This window comes from Myotis lucifugus, unplaced genomic scaffold, assembly GCF_000147115.1.
Source record: "Myotis lucifugus unplaced genomic scaffold, Myoluc2.0 scaffold_5, whole genome shotgun sequence".
NCBI classification, from domain to species: domain Eukaryota; kingdom Metazoa; phylum Chordata; class Mammalia; order Chiroptera; family Vespertilionidae; genus Myotis; species Myotis lucifugus.
Window position 1 is genome coordinate 15,244,328 of NW_005871053.1, and position 22,426 is coordinate 15,266,753.

The 22,426-nt window shown below is 35.8% G+C and overlaps 1 protein-coding gene across 8 annotated transcripts in view; it reads left to right on the top strand.

The window, feature by feature from the left end:
• The window catches only part of SCN3A (sodium voltage-gated channel alpha subunit 3), an 80,409-nt gene extending 74,972 nt beyond the window's left edge, over nucleotides 1-5,437 (top strand). For all 8 annotated transcript variants that reach the window (XM_023745363.1, XM_023745368.1, XM_023745384.1 and 5 more), the window contains 2 exons: nucleotides 859-1,129; nucleotides 1,634-5,437. In XM_023745363.1, the coding sequence (XP_023601131.1) occupies nucleotides 859-1,129; nucleotides 1,634-2,829 (1,467 nt within the window). In that variant the 3' untranslated portion in view covers nucleotides 2,830-5,437. The remainder of the gene's footprint in view (nucleotides 1-858; nucleotides 1,130-1,633) is intronic.
• Nucleotides 5,438-22,426: the final 16,989 nt, after the last annotated feature.

Genomic DNA, 22,426 nt, shown 5'->3' on the forward strand with positions numbered 1-22,426 from the left:
CTATAAATGGCTTCACTTCACCATATGTTTAATAGTAGTTAGAGCTGGGTAGGAGATGGGAGGAGGAGGTGCAGGGTACACAAAAGGGCATGACCTGCTTTACGGAAGGTCATTTAAATATTTCAGTTAGAAGAGGTAGAATTAAATAGAAAATGACTGACATATTTTGTGGGAGAGAGAGATAGAAAAAAGATACTATCAGTCCTAAAGTATTGATAAATGAATTGGAGTATTGTACAAGTCTGTCTACATTAACCTCCTTTGTAAATATGTATTACTAGTTGCCATTATTTTTTTATAAAAATAATCATAGTTATTAAAGTCAAGCAAAGCCCATACATATTATCAGCCAACCGCCACCAATTTATGCCTTATTCAGCTTTATCTTTCCATAGAACCTAAATAAACCAAATATGTTTTGCTCTTGTCAAATGACTTTTTCTTTTTTCTTTTTCTTTTTTAATATGTTTTATTGATTTCAGAGAGGAAGGGAGAGGGAGAGAGAGAGATAGAAACATCAATGATAACAGAGAATCATTGATCGGCTGCCTCCTGCATGCCCCACACTGGGGATCGAGCCCACAACCTGGGCAAGTGCCCTGACCAGGAATTGAACCATGACCTCCTGGTTCATGGGTCAATGCTCAACCACCGAGCAACACTGGCTGGGCACAAATCACTTTTTTCATTTCTTTCTCTTTTTTTAACATAAGAGAAATGAAGCATTCATAATTGTCTGGGGTTATGTGAGAAGGGTGTACATCTCATGGCCACTGGTGGAACTTTGACTGTAATTTTATTGGATCATTATTTATGAAATATGCATATTAACTTTCTCTATCCTCTCTCTTCTTCTAGAACAAATTCCAAGGAATGGTCTTTGATTTTGTAACCAGACAAGTCTTTGATATCAGCATCATGATCCTCATCTGCCTGAACATGGTCACCATGATGGTGGAAACTGATGACCAGAGCAAATACATGACTCTAGTTTTATCCCGGATCAACCTTGTGTTCATTATCCTGTTCACTGGAGAATTTGTGCTAAAGCTTATCTCCCTCAGATACTACTACTTCACCATAGGCTGGAATATTTTTGACTTTGTGGTGGTGATTCTCTCCATTGTAGGTAAGGGTGCTTTCATTAGAGGGAGGTCTATTATAGGAAGGTCCCTCAAGGCCTGACAGCTGTGTAACATGGAAATAAGGTCTGAGAATTATAATGTTTGTAGATCTGAAGTTTAACAGTCTTGTTCATTTCCCTCTAACTGAAAAATGTTGATATTAAAAAATAATATATTTGTAGATTTCAGAAAAAAATCTTTGTAATTAGCACATTTCATATATGAGGATACCTGTTCATAGAAAATGGTGTGTATAAACTTAAATTGCTATATCACTATGAGATTATTTACTTTGTTGGATTTTGCAAAAATCCATATAGGTTTATGACATTACATAATAATTGTATAAAACTGTAATCTTTAATTGCTAAATTAGGAAGTGGATCTAAATATTTAACAAAGGTTTATATTCATAACGAATTTGTTGTTTTCATAGAACTTGCAAAGATAAAGTATTCATGTAAGCATAAGATATTCACTGTTAGTGGTTTTCTGTATTTTTTCCACAGGCATGTTTCTGGCTGAGATGATAGAAAAATATTTTGTGTCCCCTACCCTGTTCCGAGTGATCCGTCTTGCCAGGATTGGCCGAATCCTACGTCTGATCAAAGGGGCGAAGGGGATCCGCACGCTGCTCTTTGCTCTGATGATGTCCCTCCCTGCGTTGTTTAACATCGGCCTCCTGCTCTTCCTGGTCATGTTCATCTACGCCATCTTTGGAATGTCCAACTTTGCCTATGTTAAAAAGGAAGCTGGAATTGATGACATGTTCAACTTTGAAACTTTTGGCAACAGCATGCTCTGCCTGTTCCAGATCACCACCTCTGCTGGCTGGGATGGTTTGTTAGCACCTATTCTCAACAGTGCACCACCTGACTGTGACCCTGATACAATTCACCCTGGAAGCTCAGTTAAGGGAGACTGTGGGAACCCATCGGTGGGGATTTTCTTTTTCGTCAGTTACATCATCATATCCTTTCTGGTTGTGGTGAACATGTACATCGCTGTCATCCTGGAGAACTTCAGTGTTGCTACTGAAGAGAGTGCAGAGCCCCTGAGTGAGGATGACTTTGAGATGTTCTACGAGGTTTGGGAGAAGTTTGACCCCGATGCTACCCAGTTTATAGAGTTCTCCAAGCTCTCGGATTTTGCAGCTGCCCTAGATCCTCCTCTTCTGGTAGCAAAACCAAACAAAGTTCAGCTCATTGCCATGGACCTGCCCATGGTCAGTGGGGACCGGATCCACTGCCTCGACATTTTATTTGCCTTTACAAAGCGTGTTTTGGGGGAGAGTGGAGAGATGGATGCCCTTCGAATACAGATGGAAGACCGGTTCATGGCATCGAACCCATCCAAAGTCTCCTATGAACCCATCACCACCACTTTGAAACGCAAACAAGAGGAGGTGTCTGCTGCTATTATTCAGCGTAATTTCAGATGTTATCTTTTAAAGCAAAGGTTAAAAAAGGTATCAAGTAAATATAATAAAGAGGCAATCAAAGGGAGGGTTGACTTACCTATAAAAGAAGACATGATTATTGACAAATTAAATGGGAACTCCACCCCAGAAAAAACAGATGCAAGTTCCTCTACCACCTCTCCTCCTTCCTATGATAGTGTAACAAAGCCAGACAAAGAAAAGTTTGAGAGAGACAAACCAGAAAAAGAAAGCAAAGGGAAAGAGGTCAGGGAAAATCAGAAGTAAAAACAAAGAATTATCTTTGTAATCAATTGTTTACAGCCTATGAAGGTAAAGTCTATGTGTCAACAGGACTCCCAGAGGAGGTCTATGCCAAACTGACTGTTTTAACAAATACTCATGGTCAGTGCCTATAACAAGACAGTGGCCTCTCCGTCACTACAACTCTGTGAGTCAGGGTATCAACATTGACAAAAGGTTGCTGTTCTCATTACCAGCTGACACTGCTGAGGAGAAACTCAACAGCTACCTAGACTGTAGGGATAGTTGTGCAGTGATCATTGTAACTACACCAAACACCTTTAGTACAGTACTAGCATCCACTCTATTTTTAACTTCCATATCTGCCATATTTTTACAAAATCTGTTCTAGTGGATTCCCTGGTCCCTAATTCATAGTTTATTCATAATACTATGTCACTATTTTTGTAAATGAGGTTTAAGTTGAGAAAAAAGTATATGATCCCTGTGTTCCTACTCCAAAAGTTTCTCAAATAATCAGACAACAGTGTTTTGTCTGAGAGATGAAATTCTAGCTCAGAACCAGAAACAAAATTGTAATATCAACAATTTCAGGTACTTCCATTTTCTAGATGATTTTAATTTTGAAAGTGTTTGTCTATGTTTGTTTATATCTGAACAGTTATGTGCCTGTAAAGTCTCCTCTAATTTTAAAGGATTATTTTTATGCAAAGTGTTCTGTTTCAGCAAGTGCAAATTTTATTCCAAGTTCCAGAGTTCTATATTTAATTTTGGTTAAATGCTTTTAAAAAAAGTAATTTAATAATCTGTTCTAGAAAAGTATAGTCTATCTAAAGTATCACTTTAGAATAGTTGTTCCACTTTCTGCTGCAGTATTGTTTTGCCATCTTTTGCTCTTAGCAAAGCTGACATTTTATTAAACACCCTGTTATGTAAATAGTTATTTTTTTCCTGTGGTGCATGTTTGGGCAAATATATATATATATAAGTATATATACAGCCTGATAAACAAGTTCTATTAAATCAAATATGTACCACAGTGTATGTGTCTTTTGCGAGCTTCCAACAGGGATATATCCTGTACCATTCATTAAACATAAATAGTTCGAAGACTATCATAATGCATGTTAATATTGCCTATGCTGCTCTATTTTACTCAACCCATTCTTCATAAGTCTTGGTTAGAAGAAGTGACATGTTGGTGGTAGAGTGAATTCAACCAGCTCTCCGTCTAGTATGTCAAGCAGAATAGCTTGCAGTTATTTAAAAGCACTTTTACTTTTGCATTTTTAATTTAACTTGAGTGTTGTGTGGTGCCTCTCTAGATCTCAAGGAAACACACTGCATACTGCCTGTTGTCAAAACCTGTATACTTCATATTTTGCTATAAATATGTCCAACACTTGTTGAAATATAATGTAAAAATATGATCAATTTTATTTGTCGCATTTGTACATAAGAAAATTATTTTCAGGTTGATGACATGGCAACTTATTTTGCTTTCTGCTTTTGCTTCTTAATTTTAATCACAACTCTAAACTTTTGAATTCATAAGACTTTTAAAGGATAATCTCCTAAAATAAAAGTTAGACACTGGGTTTTGTGAATTTCTTTGTTATATTTTCTACCATACCAATAGTAGATACATTGGTCAAAAACTCAAACCTAGATCATTTTTACCAATTCTGGTTGCCTCAATATAACCCTTTATTCATGGAAGGTTTTTTTTTTAACTCAACTTTTGTAGTATTTGCTTATGCAGACTAGTCTTATTTTTTTAATTCTTGCTACACTAAAGCTATTAGAGATATAACTTGGGCTGTGTCCTTTCCAGCCATGAACAAAGTGGCAAAGTTGTGCAATGATCTGAAATGATATAATTTCTTGCACAAACCAAAAATTTAATGTTAATTCATTTTACAAAACTATTTATTTGTAGTGTATTGATGAACTGCATGCAGGGAATTGCTATTACTAAAAGAGAATGGTGAGCTACGTCATTATTGAGCCAAAAGAATAAATATTTCATTTTTTATTGTATTTAATTTCTTGGCCTCTGTTTTTTTTTATTGTTCGAAGTTTAAAATATATATAATTAGTAAAAGCTATACTTGATCTGACATCTGTATACATAAAAGTTCACATGAATTACATAACAACCTAGTGCATGATCCACCAAGCAGTACTACAGAATAAAGCACTTTTGTGAACTTTTGTGTGTGCAAAGGATCAAACCCGCATGTTCGTTTGTAGGTATCCTAACAATAACAGTAGCTCTCTACAATGATCATTAACTCAAAATTAATTCCTTTGGCTGTAATCATTTTAATCTCAACTCCTCTCTGTGTAACTGTTACCATCTCCAAATTTCTTAGTAGTTAATAATTCTTATATACTTAATATTTAAATGGATTTTATGAACTCCTATTTACAGATAAAATATTAATGATGCAGTGATTGAGGATTTATATTAACTTTTTTCAGGGTTCCTTGGATTGATGTCATGTCAAAACCAAATATTTATTATCAGTGGTAAACTCCAGTTATAATGCATGTGTTTTGAAGATGAATTGGGTCTAAATATACATTTCAGATTTAACCCTAACCCCAACATAAATGATATAAGGTGACTTAATTGAAATTCATTGACTTCTTTCTGCTCAAATAAATTTTCATATCTTGCCAACATCACAGAGAAGTATTGCTTTGCAAAATCCTTAGCCTTTTTATGTATCCTACTATGTAACTACTAGAGGCCCAATGCATGAAATTTGTGCAAGAGTAGGCCTGCCTTTCCCCAGCTGCCAGCACCGGCTTTCCTCTGGCATCCGGGAACTGGGCTTCCCTTGCAGCCCCGGCTTCATCTGGAAGGTCATCCAGAAGGACATCTGGTCTAATTAGCATATTATGCTTTTTTATTATAGATTAACCAAGCAATCTATCAATTGATATGAATTGTATCTAAATAACCATCTTCTAAAATAGTCAGAAGAGTCAATATACCTTTTAAAAAATTACTCAGATAACTTTAAATAGACAGAAACACATTTGGCCTTGACTTTAATCCCATTAAAAGTCTTCTTGACCTCAAAGATTTTATACTACAAGGTTGAAGGATGTTTAAAATAATTGAAAAAAAATAGCTATTTTTTCTTCTTTGTGATATTACAGATTTCTAAAAGATAACATCTGATATATAACCAAAGAGATTAAAGCAAATAAATAATTAGTCATTTGTGAAATTGTCTGAAAACAAAAATTACTTATTTCTTGATCATTAACATTTGCCACAAAACATGAAAAAGTTGGGCTTAAGTTTTGCATTCCCTAGAGTACTGGTTTTAATCACAAAAGAAAGAAGCACATCATTTTCTTACCTTATAACATCAAAAATGTTTTATTCTTTTTACAGAGAAAAGAATTAATGATTTGATGCATCCAAACATTTGTTGTTACTCACTCCTAGAGATCCTTTTGTTGGCAGCAACTCCCTTCCCCTCCCCTCCTCTCCTCTTCAGAATCTCTCTGTCCTCTGGAATTCTGCCAGGTGACATACAGAAATGCATATCGGAAACCTTCTAAACTAGACAGCACCCCATTACTGAGAGATCAATTTTATCTTAGTATGGAGTAAAAAAAATACTCTGGATAACCTGCCCTTCACATATCCCACTACTATCATCTGTCATGGCCACTACTCCACAACCCCTGCTCTCTCCTCCATAGAATCACATTACACAATGTTTCGATATCTCTCCTGTCTCTACACATGCTATTCTCTTTGCCTGAAGTGTCCTTCCTTCTCTTTTCCCCCCCTGGTAAAGCACTGCTCATCTTTTAAGAACTGGCTCAAATATCATCATATTTTAGGAACCGTCCTCAGATTTCCCCAAGTAGAATATATCATTTCTTCTTAGACTTCTTAAGTGTATCAGTGAGGTGTGTATCATAATGTGCTGTATTACCTCCTTTTCATTTATCTCTTCTAGTAGATTGTATATATCCAAAGTATGGGGCACATCTCATTAATTTTTTTTACCCTTCTTTCCTATCAGCAGTGACTACCACAGCATCAGTGACTATCAGTATTCAGATATATTACTAGTACAATTGATTCTTGCAGGAGTACACAAAAATATTTAAGTGCCAAACAATAATACTAGTACTATACATTTTTTCAGTCCCAATTGAGAATAACTCTCAAATTTATTAGCATCTAAATTCACCATCTTTATAATCAGTTAAAAATATACACATATCTTGGAAATACTGTATACCTTTTAGCTGTGGTTTTCAAGTAATATATATTACCTAACAGAAACTACTAAAACAAAAACTTCATTTCATTAATTGTATCAATGGAAGAATAGTTTTACTTAGTTGTCTTCAATCAGACATATGTTGCATGGATAAAAACATAGGTTTTATTTTGGTATCTTAATCATGAAAATATTCTTCACATTTGATAATTCATGAGTACACTTTAGTGTGATGTTAGGATTTTGCTTAACGAATATATAATTCCATCATATAATGAGACTACTATCCTAAAATCTTCCTATCATAAAATACCTAAAAACAGAATAATGTATTTTTAAAGACCATTTTACTGTACGGTTGGGCTTACAGGAAAGCAGGGGAAATTCCATAGTGCTGATAGAGAAAGGTAAGCAAGCACTGAACTTAGAGGCTGCTCTGGGGGCTTCTGTGGATCCCAGTAACCTATAGCTTGGTCTTAATGACTTGGGTATAGGGAATAGAAGACAAATATTTTGATCCAATTCGAGTGAGAGATCCTGAATAAATTCAAGACCACAAAAAGCTACTCACTTAATGAAAACATTTTTTTTAAAAACCAACCTTGCAAAGGCAGATAGAAAGGCAATTTGGTAAGCAAATTTTTGCCTTGTCTTAGTTCTGGGTTTATGGGGAAAAATCTCTCTTGAAATTCATAACCCAGAATTCATCCAGATTTGACCCGTATTTATACTACCAACCTAGTACAAAATACTGCCAGGAAAAAATTCAATTTAAAGCAGACACAAGTTGCTAGTGGTTCCAGGCTCCTGATAGATATGAACAGAAATCCTTTCTGAAAGACCTCAGCTCAGCCCAGGCTTCAAAGATACCCCACAAATAAAGTTCAAGAAACATGAATTCATAATTAAAGAAATGACGAAGTAAACAATGAGAAAACAAAACTGCAGAGTGGGAGCAGGAGGACACATCCACTGTCTCCAGATATAGGATGTAAGTATGCTTAAGAGTATTAAAAAATAAAAATATGAATAGTGAGGGAGAGAGAAAAAATTATGAGGCGCACTTGAAGAGTATTACGCCATTTCTGGAAACAAAGAATACAATAAGTGAAATTAAAACAAAATGGAAGGCTTATATAGCAACTTACATGAAAGAGAGAAATCGTGAATTAAAATCTGAAAAAAATTACAAACTAAACAGCAGAGGCAAAGATAGAAAATATATGAAAAACCTTAAGAGAAATTAAGGGAGTTGTGTGAAGATATAACATAATTGGAATTCCAAACGAGAAATTATAATATAAGGGAATCCAATATGTGATTACATAATGACTAAGAATTTTTCATTATTGATGATGAACAAAAATTCTAACATTAGGAATCACAAAAATCCTAATCAAGATAAACAAAAGAGAGCCATAATCAGGCACATCTTAATAAGTTTCACAACAAAGCAAATGACGAAATCTTACAAGTAAAAGAAAGACAAAGTAAACAGAACAATTTTATTATAACAGCACGAAATGTTACAAGAAAATGTCTGCTAAACAGGTATTTTATACACAGGAAAACTATCATTAAGAATAGAGAGGAAATTCAAACATTTTCAGATAAACAAAAATGGAGATATTTTATTACCAATATATTCTCACAAAGAAATGTCTAAAAGATATACTTCAAGTAGAAGAAAAATTATTTCATCAGAAAGTTCTAAGATGCAGAAAGGAATGTTGAGACAAAAACAAAACAAAACTGTAAATGTATGATTAACAGATAAAATTAAAAAACAGTGATGGCAAGAAGCAATAATAATTTTTACTTCAGTTCTTAAAACAAAAAAAATAGAGCTAAAAGAATAAAATATTTTCATGCAAGCTGAGAGAGATGTTGGAGTTCAAAAATTCTAAGTCTTTGTATTATTCAGGAGGATGATAAAAATATTAACTTTATTATTTTTTACTAAATTTATTGGGGTGACAATTGGTCAACATGATCATCTGGTTTCAGGTGTGGGCTTCTATGTTACAAGACCTGTATATTGCACTGTGTGCCCAGCACCCAAGTCACATCTTCTCCTGTCACCATAAGGTAGGACCATGAACTTTAAACTTTGCTTAAAACTCTTACTAAAACTTCAAAGATATACAAAGAAAAATGAATGTTAAGATCAGAGCAGAAATAAAGTGAAATAACCTGATATTCAATGAATCTAAAAGCACAAGAAGGAAAAGAAAAATAGAAATATAAGATAAATAAAAAGTAAAAAATAATCTGGTGGAAATTAACAATAGTCAAAATGTAATGAGTGAACAAAAAACGTAAAAGCACATGTATTCTTTGGTGATAAATAAAAGCTTCAAATACTAGACACACAAAGAACTCTTCAGTAGCATTTGAAAAAGTACCATGATTTTTTCAATTGCATAGTCACATTTATTAAAACACATTAAATGACAAACCAAAAAGCAAGTGTCAAAAAATTTCAAAGAACTGATATCATATGAACCACACCAGGTTTAAATGTAATTAAATTAGAAATCTAACTTTTGGGAATGTATTTGGAGTCTTAGCTCAAATTGTGGTTAAGGACAAAGAGCTTTGGAGCAGTTCCTGAGGGACTGACTTTATTTGGAATAGAGAGTACAGAACTCCATGTCTAAGGGTATTATCTAAAACAACAAGATCTTGGTGGACATTATGAGGCTAGTAGCCCCATGATTCAAGCAAAACAATAGAGCAGCCAGAAGTTTAATGGAGTGAACCAAGGAAAAAGAAAGCTAAAAAGAACCGTGTTAAGGTCACAGCCAATTATGTGGGTCAAAAAGACTGTACAGGGACTAGGCTTCATTCACTTAGGAGAAATCAGAACAAGATATGGGCATACATGAAAGCACTCCCCAAAATTCACACAAAGCCATCATATAAGATGGCATGAGGCTCACTTGTATAAGAGGCTTAAATACAACCTCTGCCAAACACTGACTGAAGAACACACTATTCTAATTCAGGGGTGACTCTTAAGAGGCAGGATTAAAAATAAATTTAGGCTCTTGTCTGGCCATGTGAAAGATTGTGTGCATGTCCAAGGTTGTACCCGCTAAGGAGCAGAGAGAAGAATTCAAAGCGACTAGTCCAGGGGTGGGCAAACTTTTTGACTCGAGGGCCACAATGGGTTCTTAAACTGGATCGGAGGGCCGGAACAAAAGCATGGATGGAGTGTTTGTGTGAACTAATATAAATTCAAAGTAAACATCATTACATAAAAGGGTACGGTCTTTTTTTTTTTTTTAGTTTTATTCATTTCAAATGGGCTGGATCCGGCCCACAGGCCGTAGTTTGCCCACGGCTGGACTAGTCCCTGAATGACATAGGGCCCCAAACACAAACACCCTGAACCATGATATCAACCTCCAAGCCACACATACATCCAATGGCAAAAAGTAAAATTCTAACTGGATAAGGGGGCTTAAGCACAACCTTTGACCAATAAATGGCTAATGCCAACCCAAGGGCAACACCTAAGATTAAAAAAAAAGGAAGGCAATCTGAGCAGGAAAATTAGTGGATACATACTTTAGAGTAACTAGACTTTACAAAATTAGTTCAGTCAAATCACTAAACAATTAAAAAATAAAAAGAAGCAAGCAAACAATAACAACAGTCTTAGAGGGTAGGTGGGATCAGAAACAGTAGGGTTGAAAAACAATAATTTCACTAGAGGGATTCAACAGTGAATTTGAGCTGGCAGAACAAAAAATCAGCAAAATTGAGAAGACACTGATAGAGTTTACATAATCTGAAGAAGAGAGAGGGGGAAAAAAAAGACAAACAGCCTTAGAAAAAAATATGAGACACCATTAAGCATTCCAACATACATATAATGGCAATGCCAAAACAAGAGAACAGAAAGAAAAATGAAGAACATCTGAAGAAATAATAGTTGAAAACTTCCTGAATTTAATGAAATACATTAATCTGCATATCCAAGAAGACAAGTGCTGGTGAGCATATGGAGACAATTGAAATTCCTGCACATTGTTGGTGTGAGTGCAAAATAATGTAGCTGCTACAGAAAACTGTATGAAGATTACTCAAAAAAAATTTTTAAATAACTAAAATAAGATCCATCAATCTCACTTCTGGTTATTTATCCAAAAGACTGAAATCAAGATCTGAAAGAGATATTATCACTTGCATTTTTATCACAGCACTATTCAAAATAATCAAGATGTGGAAACAACCTAAATGTCCATCTATGATGAATGGGTAAAAAAAAAAAATGTAGCATATACATACTAAGGAATACTATTTAGGAAGGAAGTTCTGCAGTTTGAGACAACATGGATGAACCCCAAGGACACGATCTAAGTGGAATCAGCCAATCACAGGAAGATGTATGATTCCATTTATACCAGATACCTAAAATAGTCAAAATCATAGATTCAAAGATTGAAATGGTGGTTGTCAGGGGCTGGGGGAAGAAGGAGAGGGCGGTTATTAATCAACAAGCATAAAGTTTCCTTAAGCAAGATAAATAAGCTCTAAAGAGCTGCTTTGCAGCATTATATCCACGGGCAACAACATTGTATTACACACTTAAAATTTTGTTAAGAGAGTAAATCTTATGTTAAGTGTTCTTACTACAATAAAACAAAAATTTTAAAATAAATCCAATAAAACCTTGTTGGGATGTACTTCATAGATGACATGTTTTTTGGGGGGTGTTATTTTCAGTAAATGTTCTGTATTTCAAAATGTCTATTCTGCAATTGTGAGATACAGTGATCTACATATTTAACGCTTCATCATCTCTGCACTTACTGAGTTTTTGTCTGCTTATTCTATTAGTCACTGAGAAAAGTATGTTAAAATCTCCTATATAATTGTGAATTTGTCTATGTCTCCTTTAAATTTAGTCAAGTTTCGGCTACAAACGCACCTCGCCCAGGATTCAGAGAAACCCAAAGAGAAGATCAAGAGGGTGGGTGACCTGCTTTAGAAGCTGTTGCCCGGCAATGCGGAGCTGCACACCAACTGGTCCAGGACCCAGAGAAGGTGAAGGAGATGAACTATGGCGCCAGAGGAGTTGCAGGCCCAGTGCTGCCAGGGCTGCTCCCACAAGATGAAAAGCAGCAGGCACAGTTTAGCATATTGCTGGGGGCCATGCGCATCCCTCAGAGCATAAATAGCATGGCGGCTGCTTCTGGTGTGCCTATTGGCAACTCTAAACCAAAGCCATGGGGAAAGGGAATTCTGGGAAATGTAGTTTCAGCTTATCTAAATTCATTCCACATGGGCCACCCCCCAGGTTGAGCAAGGGTCCGGGGCCCAAGACAACCTTGACACAAATTGTAATTCATTTGATTCAGGATGCTAGTTGAAACTGCAAGTCTGGAAGAAATGGCCTTGAGATAAAGAATAACGGGAAAAATACTGTACCAACCCACTACCATTACCAAGTATAGCCACAAGGCAAAAATATACCTATTTTCTAATAAAAATTTACTTACTTAAAGGGATAAATATATATATATATATATATATATATATATATATATATATATATATAATATTGCTAAGAATTTGTGACAAAGGATAAGTCAGATGCTCATCCCCAAATAAATAAATTAACTTGGGATATTTAGGTTTGTATAAAGTATATGGCACACATCTGTGGAGCCTAATGATAAAACAGTGATTTGTTTTGGGTTTTGTTTTTTTGGTAGGGGGGTACAACTTTAAATTATAATAATAATGATACCATTGTAACTAACCTAATTATTAATAACAGGAAAGGAGCAAAGGGAAGGGCAAATAGTATAGGCATGTCTTTTGAACTGCTTCACCAGGAAGCTAAAGCTTATACTCCCTAAGGAGCCACCTGTCTCTTCCCTGAAGATTGCTGGGGGAGGGACTGGACACAGAGAAGAATAGCCACATGCCCAGCTAAATTGGGGGGGGGGGGGGACTAGCAAAGGTACTTGCATGCTAGTCACACCTGGGAACAGGTCATTGACCAGAATGGGTGTGGCCACTGCAAAGGCTCGACAGTTGGGGTATTTAATCCCCTAAACAAAGGAGTGTGCCCTCTTGTGCTCTTGGTTTCCCGTGTGCTCTTGGCTCTTGGTTCTTGGAGTGTTGCTCTTGACTCCTGGCTTGTGGGGCTGCTTGCTCCTGCTTCCTGTATTTGCCCACATTGGCCCACGGCCATGTGGATTCCCACACACAATGGACTAATGGACTGCACCTAGCCTGATGCTGAACTGGACCCAGCTGCAACATGAGACAGAAAGTCTAGACACTGCCTTTGCTTTTAGCTCTACTGAAACCCCAACTATACTTTTTCTATAACTGGACTAAGGGAAATGGGACTTTGGAAATCCAGGGATGTAATTCCACACAAATAAAAATCACTCATCCTCCTATGTGAGTCTCAGAAAATTATTTTTCTTGAGATATCATAAGGACTCCATCCCAGCACTCAGTAGGGAAAGGAATACCTCAATTTCCCCAATAACAGTAAGTCTGATTAAACAAAAAGCAAAGGAAATAATTTTTATTCCTTTCAAATATTCATAATGTATATCAACAATATTCCCAGGCTAAGGCAGGGTTTAGCTTTCCAGTGATCATTAATATTTAAATCATTTCATGAATTGGAGAACTAGAGACAAAGTTAAAATTAACATAAAAGGAAAGTGAATGAGAAACTGTACCAGCTGCTGGGAAAACCCTTGTGATGTGGATTTTTTGTATACAAAACAAGGTTGTGAGCGAGCGGATTTTGGGTAACACCATCATGTACAAACAATAAGAGAGAGATACAATTAAGCAAATTTCTCCGGAAAGGGGAAATGAGGTGAGATTTTCCTCAGAAACGGCCCCTCCCCCTGCTCTCAGAAGATCTTTAGCTACAAGCAGGTTCCCAGAGGACACAAGGTTGTCATGGAGACGGGAGAGGCCTCCTCCTCTGCCCTGAGCAGAAGCAGCAGGGCTGGTTGGAGCCAGCATGAGAACACAGGGGTGAAGCCTTTTGCTGTGACATGAAGCAATGACTAGGACGTTGAAAGAGAAAAGGAAAAGCATACAAACAATCTCCCCTCATTCCCTCCCCACCCACAATACAATATTAAGGACAATAAGGGATACTCTGATCATTAGCTAAAATTTAAATAAATCAAAGAGCTGTTTTTTAAAAAAATATTTTTATTGATTTCAGAGAGGAAAGGAAAGGGAGAGATAGAAACATCAATGGTGAGAGAGAATCATTGATCAGCTGCCTCCTGAAGGCCTCCATTGAGGATCAAGCCCCCAACCCAGGCATGTGCCCTGACAGGGAATCCAATCATGACCTCCTGGTTCATAGGTAGCTGTTCAACCTCTGAGCCACACGGACTGGGTTCAAAGAGCTGTTTTTAGGAAAGCCATTTATTTCTTCTAGGGTTCAATAAAGACAAAGCTCTTACTGTTCCAATATAATTGTATTCCTATGTAATAGTAAAAAGAATAAATAATATTATAACAAGAATATATACATTCCTTAAGAAAGCTATATATCAGTTTAGTAATTGTCATCATTCATTAAAGGCCAGTAATATATACAAAAAGATAAGCACAAACTACCAAATTTCCTCAAATTAAAAGTGGCTAAAACAAGCATAAATAGAAATATGGAATCTATTACCACTTGTAAAGAACCTCTCCTCCTAGTTTATAAAAATGCCTTATTTATATTATAAAACAGAGAAAATTAATTCAACTGAAATTTAAAATAGAAAAAAAGTGAATCAGTGATATTTAATAGTATTCTTTATATTACAATTGTATGAACAAACATAAATAGCATTTCTTCCTTTATTCTGTAGTCTTATTAAATTCAAAGCACAGCTAGTTTGTCTAGAAAATCTATGGTCACATCTTTAATTTATGTTGACATCCTGTATCCTTTAGGAGAAAATGCAAACAGGAAAAAGCAGTATGTAAATGAAAAAAGTTATAAATTAAATAATAAATTTACATGCGAACTATTTTTATTATTTAATTACTGCAAGCTACTTTCCTTGAAAAAAAATTCCAAATGAAAATTATCACAAGTACATTCTTGGATTTTTTTTATGACCTTGTGTAAAAATGCTGTGAAGGTCTTGTTTTATACATTATTCATGAACTGTATATCAACACTAAAGTTCCTAATGTGTGTGGTGTGTTATTTTTAATTTAGATGATGGATAATATGGATGGAATTTTTGACCTTCAAATAAGGAAGCATATTTATTCATGAAGACTTTATCCTTCTGTATTCTGAGAGCACAATCAAACAAATGAATACAGGAATTTATAACAAATGCCACTCCAATCCTTTTGGGATAAAACTTGGAAAACAAACCACAAATGAAGAAATGTTACATAAAAATGGATATTAAGCTATAATGAAAAGGCAAAATGCACTTCTTAAGGGATACCCACACTTGCTTAACATACTAAAAAGTGATGTCATGATCAATATTTAAGTTCTTAATGACTTTGGGGACATAACATATTATGATAGTAATGTTAACTATAATAATAAAAGAACAAAGATTAGAAATGGTGATGGCAGTAAGTTAGGTGGTGTTCCTGGACTCTTATAACTACTCTGACTTTTCACTTTGAAACGAAACAATTGAAAAATTTCCTTCTACTTCCTGGTTATTTTCTTTCTCCCCCTTTTTCTCTCTCTCATAAGGAGTGGGAGGGAGAGTGTATAATACACATACATATATATTTATACAAACATTAAAGAGAAAATACATGTGCATATGTACACACCACACATACACACACAGAGACACATATGCATCTCATGTTTTCATAAAGGAAATTTCCAACTCAATCTCCCAGAGGGAAAAGTGTGGAAAGAAAATTTCTAGGCTCTGTTCACCTTAATCCTCCCAGGGATTTAGTAGAAGAAACCAGGAAAACTTGGCTTTCACCTTCTGAGTTCTATTTTGGGGTCTTCCTGCCTGCAGAAAGACATAGTAACCCTTGTGGGCTAGCTTTACTCCAGCCAAGAAGACACAATTGTCTAGCTTGGTTTGAGATTGAGGGGAGTATATTTGGCCTCCCCCAAAACTTAAATATATACATATGTGTATGTGTAGTTTTCCTTCTCTTAATTTTCAAATTTTACTTCAAGAAGTTAATCCAGCTTCAATTATTTAATTTCTCAATTTATATTTATCATACAGGGAAAAAAACAGCAGAATTCAAACTTTAAAGTGAATTCAAGGGCCAAATATTAAGGTAAATCATTTCTAAGTCTAGTCTCCAAACAATATGATTTCAAAACTGCTTCTAAAAAATAAAAATGCATATTTTATAAGGTTTAATTTTCCATTTTAATAATGTACTCTTAATAAAAGCATATTATAGGAGCAATAATTTCATTTAAAATAATAACACTAGAGGTCCAGTGCATGAATTTGTGCACGGGTGGGGTTCAACCAGCTCGGCCCCAATCTGGGCAGATCAGGGCCGGGCCTGTCAGGAGGAGGAGACAGCAGGAGGTTGGGGTTGGAGGGCCGATTGGGAGAGGGACCAGCCATGGGGTGGGTCTGTGGGCAGTGGGCTGGCTGGCTACACCCCCTGATTGGGCCTGTTCGCTGGCCACAGTGGGCATCATAGTGACTGGTCGTTCCAGTTGTTACAGCGTTCTGGTTGCTGGCTTTTTATATATATACTAGTACGTGCCTTGCATTCCATTTCACAGTGGCCGACTCTTCTTAACCTGAGTAGTACTTTCCACATCTCATTATAGAATTGGAACTTCTTAGTGGCTAGCTTATTGAAAGCCGATTATATGAGGACTTGTACTCTCCTACCACTCTGGTGTATGTGTGATATGTGTATATATGTATGCAAACATTAAAGAGAAAAATACATCTAGAGATTTCTCCATCTCTAGAAGCTACAACACAACATTCTTTTGTTTACTGCATGCATTCCTATGTGCCCAGAATTATAAAGACCCAGAGGTTTTTAAATTTATTTTAAAAGATCTTTTTTTTGTAGAAGAAAATAAGGCAATACATATGTATTTATAAATAAATGTAAAGAATTTATAAATAAATGTAAAGACATTATATATAAATGTAAAGAATCTCCTATTGGTCAGAAAGAAAATAGCAAAATGATAATTATAGACCACTGTACTATGTATCCAGTGTTTATACAATTTTATCCTATTTATACCTCATAAGACCCTAATGAGGTAAATTTTACTAATTCTATTTTAAAGATAAGGAAACTGAGGCTCCAGGACCACTAAGTCAGTGGCGGAGCCAACGTTATAACCTGAATCTAGCTGGTACCAAACCTGCTGAAATGCAATCCCTATGTAGCATACTGACTCTCTAAATAACAGCTATTTCACTGTTGTCTTTAGTCAATATTTTCCCTGAAACCACATTTGATATTACTTTATACTTATTGATTATCACTTTATGTGGAGAATCAGAAAGTGTGAGAGAATAGGAAAGAAAACTGAGTTCCTGCCCTTGAGCTTAAAATAATTTAATTTCAGAACAAGTTGTTCTGAGTTTAAAGCCTTGATCATATGAACTATTTTGTTCTGGATGTGGAAAAAATTTGGTTAAATAGATAGTGTCTCACCCAATTAGGGTCAGGCAGCACTGACATACACACAGAGAAGAAATAATTAAACACAGGCACTAAGAAATGAAGCAAGGGATATAAACAGAGATAGTGGAGAGGTCAAAGCAAAATTCATGCAAGATGATCATTGATTCAGTTAACATATTAATTGAGCACCTACTGTGCCTGGCACTGTACTAAATGCTGAGGAAACAACGTTGGCCAAGCATATACAGTACACTCCCTGCTCTCACGGAATTTACCAACTAATAAGGGGCACTGAGAAGCTGTGAATAAGGCTAAAAGGCGGGGGCACATACAGGCTGCTATGGGGACAGAAAAGTGGGTACTTAATCCAGTCCTCACTAGTTCGTTCTACAAAGGGATGTCTAAGTGAACCTAAGAGGTCAAAAGGAGTTAACTAGCTGGCAAGGCTACAATCCACTTGAGGGAACAGAGCATATAATACCATGAGGCCTGGCACGAATTCCTGGCAAAGGGTGTACAATAAATATTTTGTGACTCACCAAACTGTCTAAGTAAATGGATTAAGAGGAAGATAAGCTTGAATCCAGCCAAGGGAAGAATGATATGCCCGTGTAAGAGCTTCTTTTGAGGAGAGGCTGCTATAAGATTTTTTTAAAATTTTTATTTAATTTATTGGGGTGACATTGGTTAATGAAATTATATAGGTTTCAGGTGTACAATTCTATAATACATCATCAGTATATTGTATTGTGTATTTTTAACTCTACTTTTGATATTGCCAGTTGGCAAGAATTCAAACATCTTAGCCTTGGGAGTAAGTATTTAATGAGACCTGAAGAGGATGGTGCATGTTAAGCCACACTAGTCTCTGCCATTTAAACAAAGGTTAGTGGAGCTACAGTGAAGCATATTTTTGAAAGGGTAGCAATATACTTCTACACGGTTCTTAAGTGCTTATGAATTACAAATTTTATTTTAAACGTTTTGTCAGCATTTACATCCACCTCTGTCTTTTTATGAAAGAAAATGTAAGTTTACTATACTTAGAAATGAAGTATTCAAATCTACCAGCTAAAGTTATAAAAATGACTTCTCTAGGGAGGAAATGTAAATGGGTTGTTTCCAATGTTTGTCAGTTTTGGAAAGAAGTTTTATCAGCCTGACTGTCACTGACATATGGTGCAAGACTTTTTCACATTTGATTTTGGAGCTCCGTAGTAAATTTAAAGAGCAGAAAGGGGCTGCTGAAGGTCATATGTTAACAAAATATTGTGAAATGACATACTAATAAGTGAAGTAAAAATTAGGGTTAAATATATATATATATATGATATATATAGGGTTATATATATATATATATATATATATATATATATATATATATGATAAGGGCATTCTTGTGAAAGTTATCCCAGGAGAACAAAGGGCATCGTACATAAGCTTTAGCCATCTAGTCTACCAACATACACAGAGTTTGTGATTTGAGACCTGATGCAAGCATCACATCCAGATCTCTGAGCAGCTTCTATTAGTAGCAAGTAGAAACCCACTTGCTACTAAATATTAACACAAGGTCACCAACAGTGAAGTGCAGCCAAGATCACACTGTTCAGATTAAAGATAGTGACAAATTCTTTTCAGTTCTCCCATTGAGAAGTGGGTCTATATTCTGTCCCCTTGAATCTGGATAGGTTCTGTGACTGCCTTGATCAATAGATTACAGCAGAAGTAATATGCCAATTTTTGAACCGGGGGTCTCATTTCTGTCCCTTAGAAAACTCTGTGTGGAGAAAACTAGCCGCGTTGTAAGAAAACAAACTACCCTAAGACCATCATGCTATGAAGCAGCTCTAAGCCAGCCAAGTGGGAAGGCCACAATGAAAGTGAGATGCCCCCTCATCTCCTCAGCTCTTTCAGTCCTATCATCCCAGGCAGACATATGAGGCAGTGTGGTGGTTAATTTTATGTGTCAGCTTGAGTGGGCTATGGGATGCCTAAATAGCTGGTAAAAACATTATTTCTCATTGTCTCTGTGCTTTGCGTGTCTCTGGAAGAGACACGCATTTGAAGCAGTATATTGAGTACAGTAATGAAGATCCCCTCACCAATCTGAGTGAGCATCATCCAACCCATTCAGGGCTTGAACAGAGCAAAGGGTACAGGAAAGGTGCATTCTCTCTCTTTGCTTGAGCTGAGACATCCATCTACTCCTGCCCTCAGACAACCATGCTCTAGGTTCTCAGCCTATCAGACTCAGACCAGGACTTATTATCACCCCACCCCACCACCGCCCCCGCCCACTCACCTCCTTTGATTTTCATGCACTCCAACTGAATTATGATACTGGTTTCCTGGTTTTCCAGGTTGCAGATAGCAGATCATGGGACTTCTCAGCCTCCATAACCATGGGAGCCAATTCCTACAATAAATATATTATTTATATCTATACATATGCCATTGGTTTCTCTGGGGAACCCTAATACAGGGAGGAAACCTTTAGATGACTCTGTCTCAGTTGACCTCAACTACATTAGAAACCTTAAGTAAAATGCTAAACTGAACCAATTCACAGAATTATGAGAGGAAATAATAATTTGTTTAATTTTAGATCGGGTTTGTCACGTGGCACACATGGCAGCAGATAAGGAAAAGAATGTTATGAAGTGGTAGAGTCAGGATTTAGACAGTAGGACACGATCTCTGCAGGAGGTCTCTATTTTCATAATAATACCAAGTCCCACCTAATGCAAGCTGATATTTGCTTTCTTCGCTGTGTTAACATTTGCACCGATTGGTAGATAAAATTAGGAATGTCTTAGACTGATTCAAGGCAGTGATATGAATAGGCTCTATACTCTCACTGCCACACACACAATTAAGAAAAAAAAAACAAAAAACAGCAACAACATTTTACTTTAAAATGTGCTAGATGAAGCAGTAAAAAAAATAATGACTTTATAAAATTTTGACCATGTGTCTCATATTTTGAGGATTGTATGACAAAAAGGGAATATACAATAAACCCTTCTGCTTTATACCTGTCATTTTGAGGAAAAGCAATTGGTTGTTGAACTTGGAGATAAGCTAGCTGCATTTTTCATGGGACACCATTTTTATTTGAAAGAACCACTGACAGACAAGTTATGGTTATTCAGACTTGGGTATTTGACAGGCATTTTCTTGGAAATAAATGAAATGAGCCTGTCACTTCAAGGTAAAAAACACACTATTTTTGCCAGTGATAAAATTCAAACTTCCAAGCAAAAATAAAAAATTTGGAAAACTTGTAACTGCCTCAGTGAACTTGACAGCTTCCCAATACATAAAAACTTCTCTGATGATATTAACAAATCAGAAAATAATTTTTGTATTGTATAATGAATTGTGTTAACATTGGGAAGATCTGCATAACTCAATGAAGCAATATTTTCCAATTGTCCAATCCATGATCGTAAAAAAATCACATCAGAGTTAAGATCCATTCAAAGTGTAAGATAGGTCAATAAATTTTAAATGTCACAGAGTATCCAAAGTTTACTTCTTTGATTTCAGATTCCACATTGCCACTAACTTTTAAGAAATACCCACTTGTTGAGTTTCAGTGTGGTACAAAAGAACAATATCCACAATTATCTGAAAAGCTATTAAAATGCTCCTCTTTTCCCCAATTGCATATCTAGGTGAGGCCATCTCCTCTTCATACACTTCATCCAAAACAACATATTGCTATAGATTGAGTGCAGAAATAGGAACGGCAATCTACTTGTCTTCTATTAATCAGGCATTAAAGAGATTTGCAAAAACTTAAAACAGTACCATTCTTTTCACTAAATTTCCTTCATTTTGGAAATTAGAGTTGTTTTCACATATAAATATATTATTTCACTATATAATTGTTTTATTGCTGTTATTTTAAAATAAATCAATAAATACATATTTTAAAAAATTGTTAGTTTTAATTTCAATACAGTAAATAGCATTCATATAACCCACATAAACAAAAAAACATTGGGGTTCTCAATAATTTTTAAAAGTATAAGGTGTCTTGAGATCAGAAAGTGTGAGAGCCACGGTACTAAAATGAAATATCACTTCACGCGCCATACACACAAACAGTGATCTGATCATACATTTATTATCAGGTAAGAGATCATATAGCCCAGGCAGCAAAGAAGTAGGCCCAGAATCAGAAACAGGCCTATCAAAAATGATCTGCAGATGGCATCCGAAGACGAATTACAAGCATATTCAATGTTGAAGTTCAACAGTCACACATTAGAGGCACATGTGTAGTAGTGCTTTTTATTGTTGCATTTAAAAAATATATTTTTATTGATTTCAGAGAGGAAGGGAGCATGAGAGATAGAAACATCAATGATGAGAGAGAATCATTGATTGGCTGCCTCCAGTATGCCCCTACTGGGGCTCGAGCCGGCAACCTGGACATGTGCCCTGACCAGGAATTGAACTGTGACCTCCTGGTTCATAGGCTACTGAATTTAGCCAGGCTATTGTTGCATTTAACAATACTATTTATGGATGACAGTCTCTTAATACTAATTATACACAAGAACTTCACAATTAAATTTATACACAGAAATACAGTCTTATGTCATGGATTTATTATCAGATGTTAACATGCAAATTTTATCTGTTGTGTTGCCCTATTGTTACTAAGCAAGAAAGCTAGATAATCAAAATTTGTTTCACATTTACACCGAAGTCATTCTTGGGTTGACAGC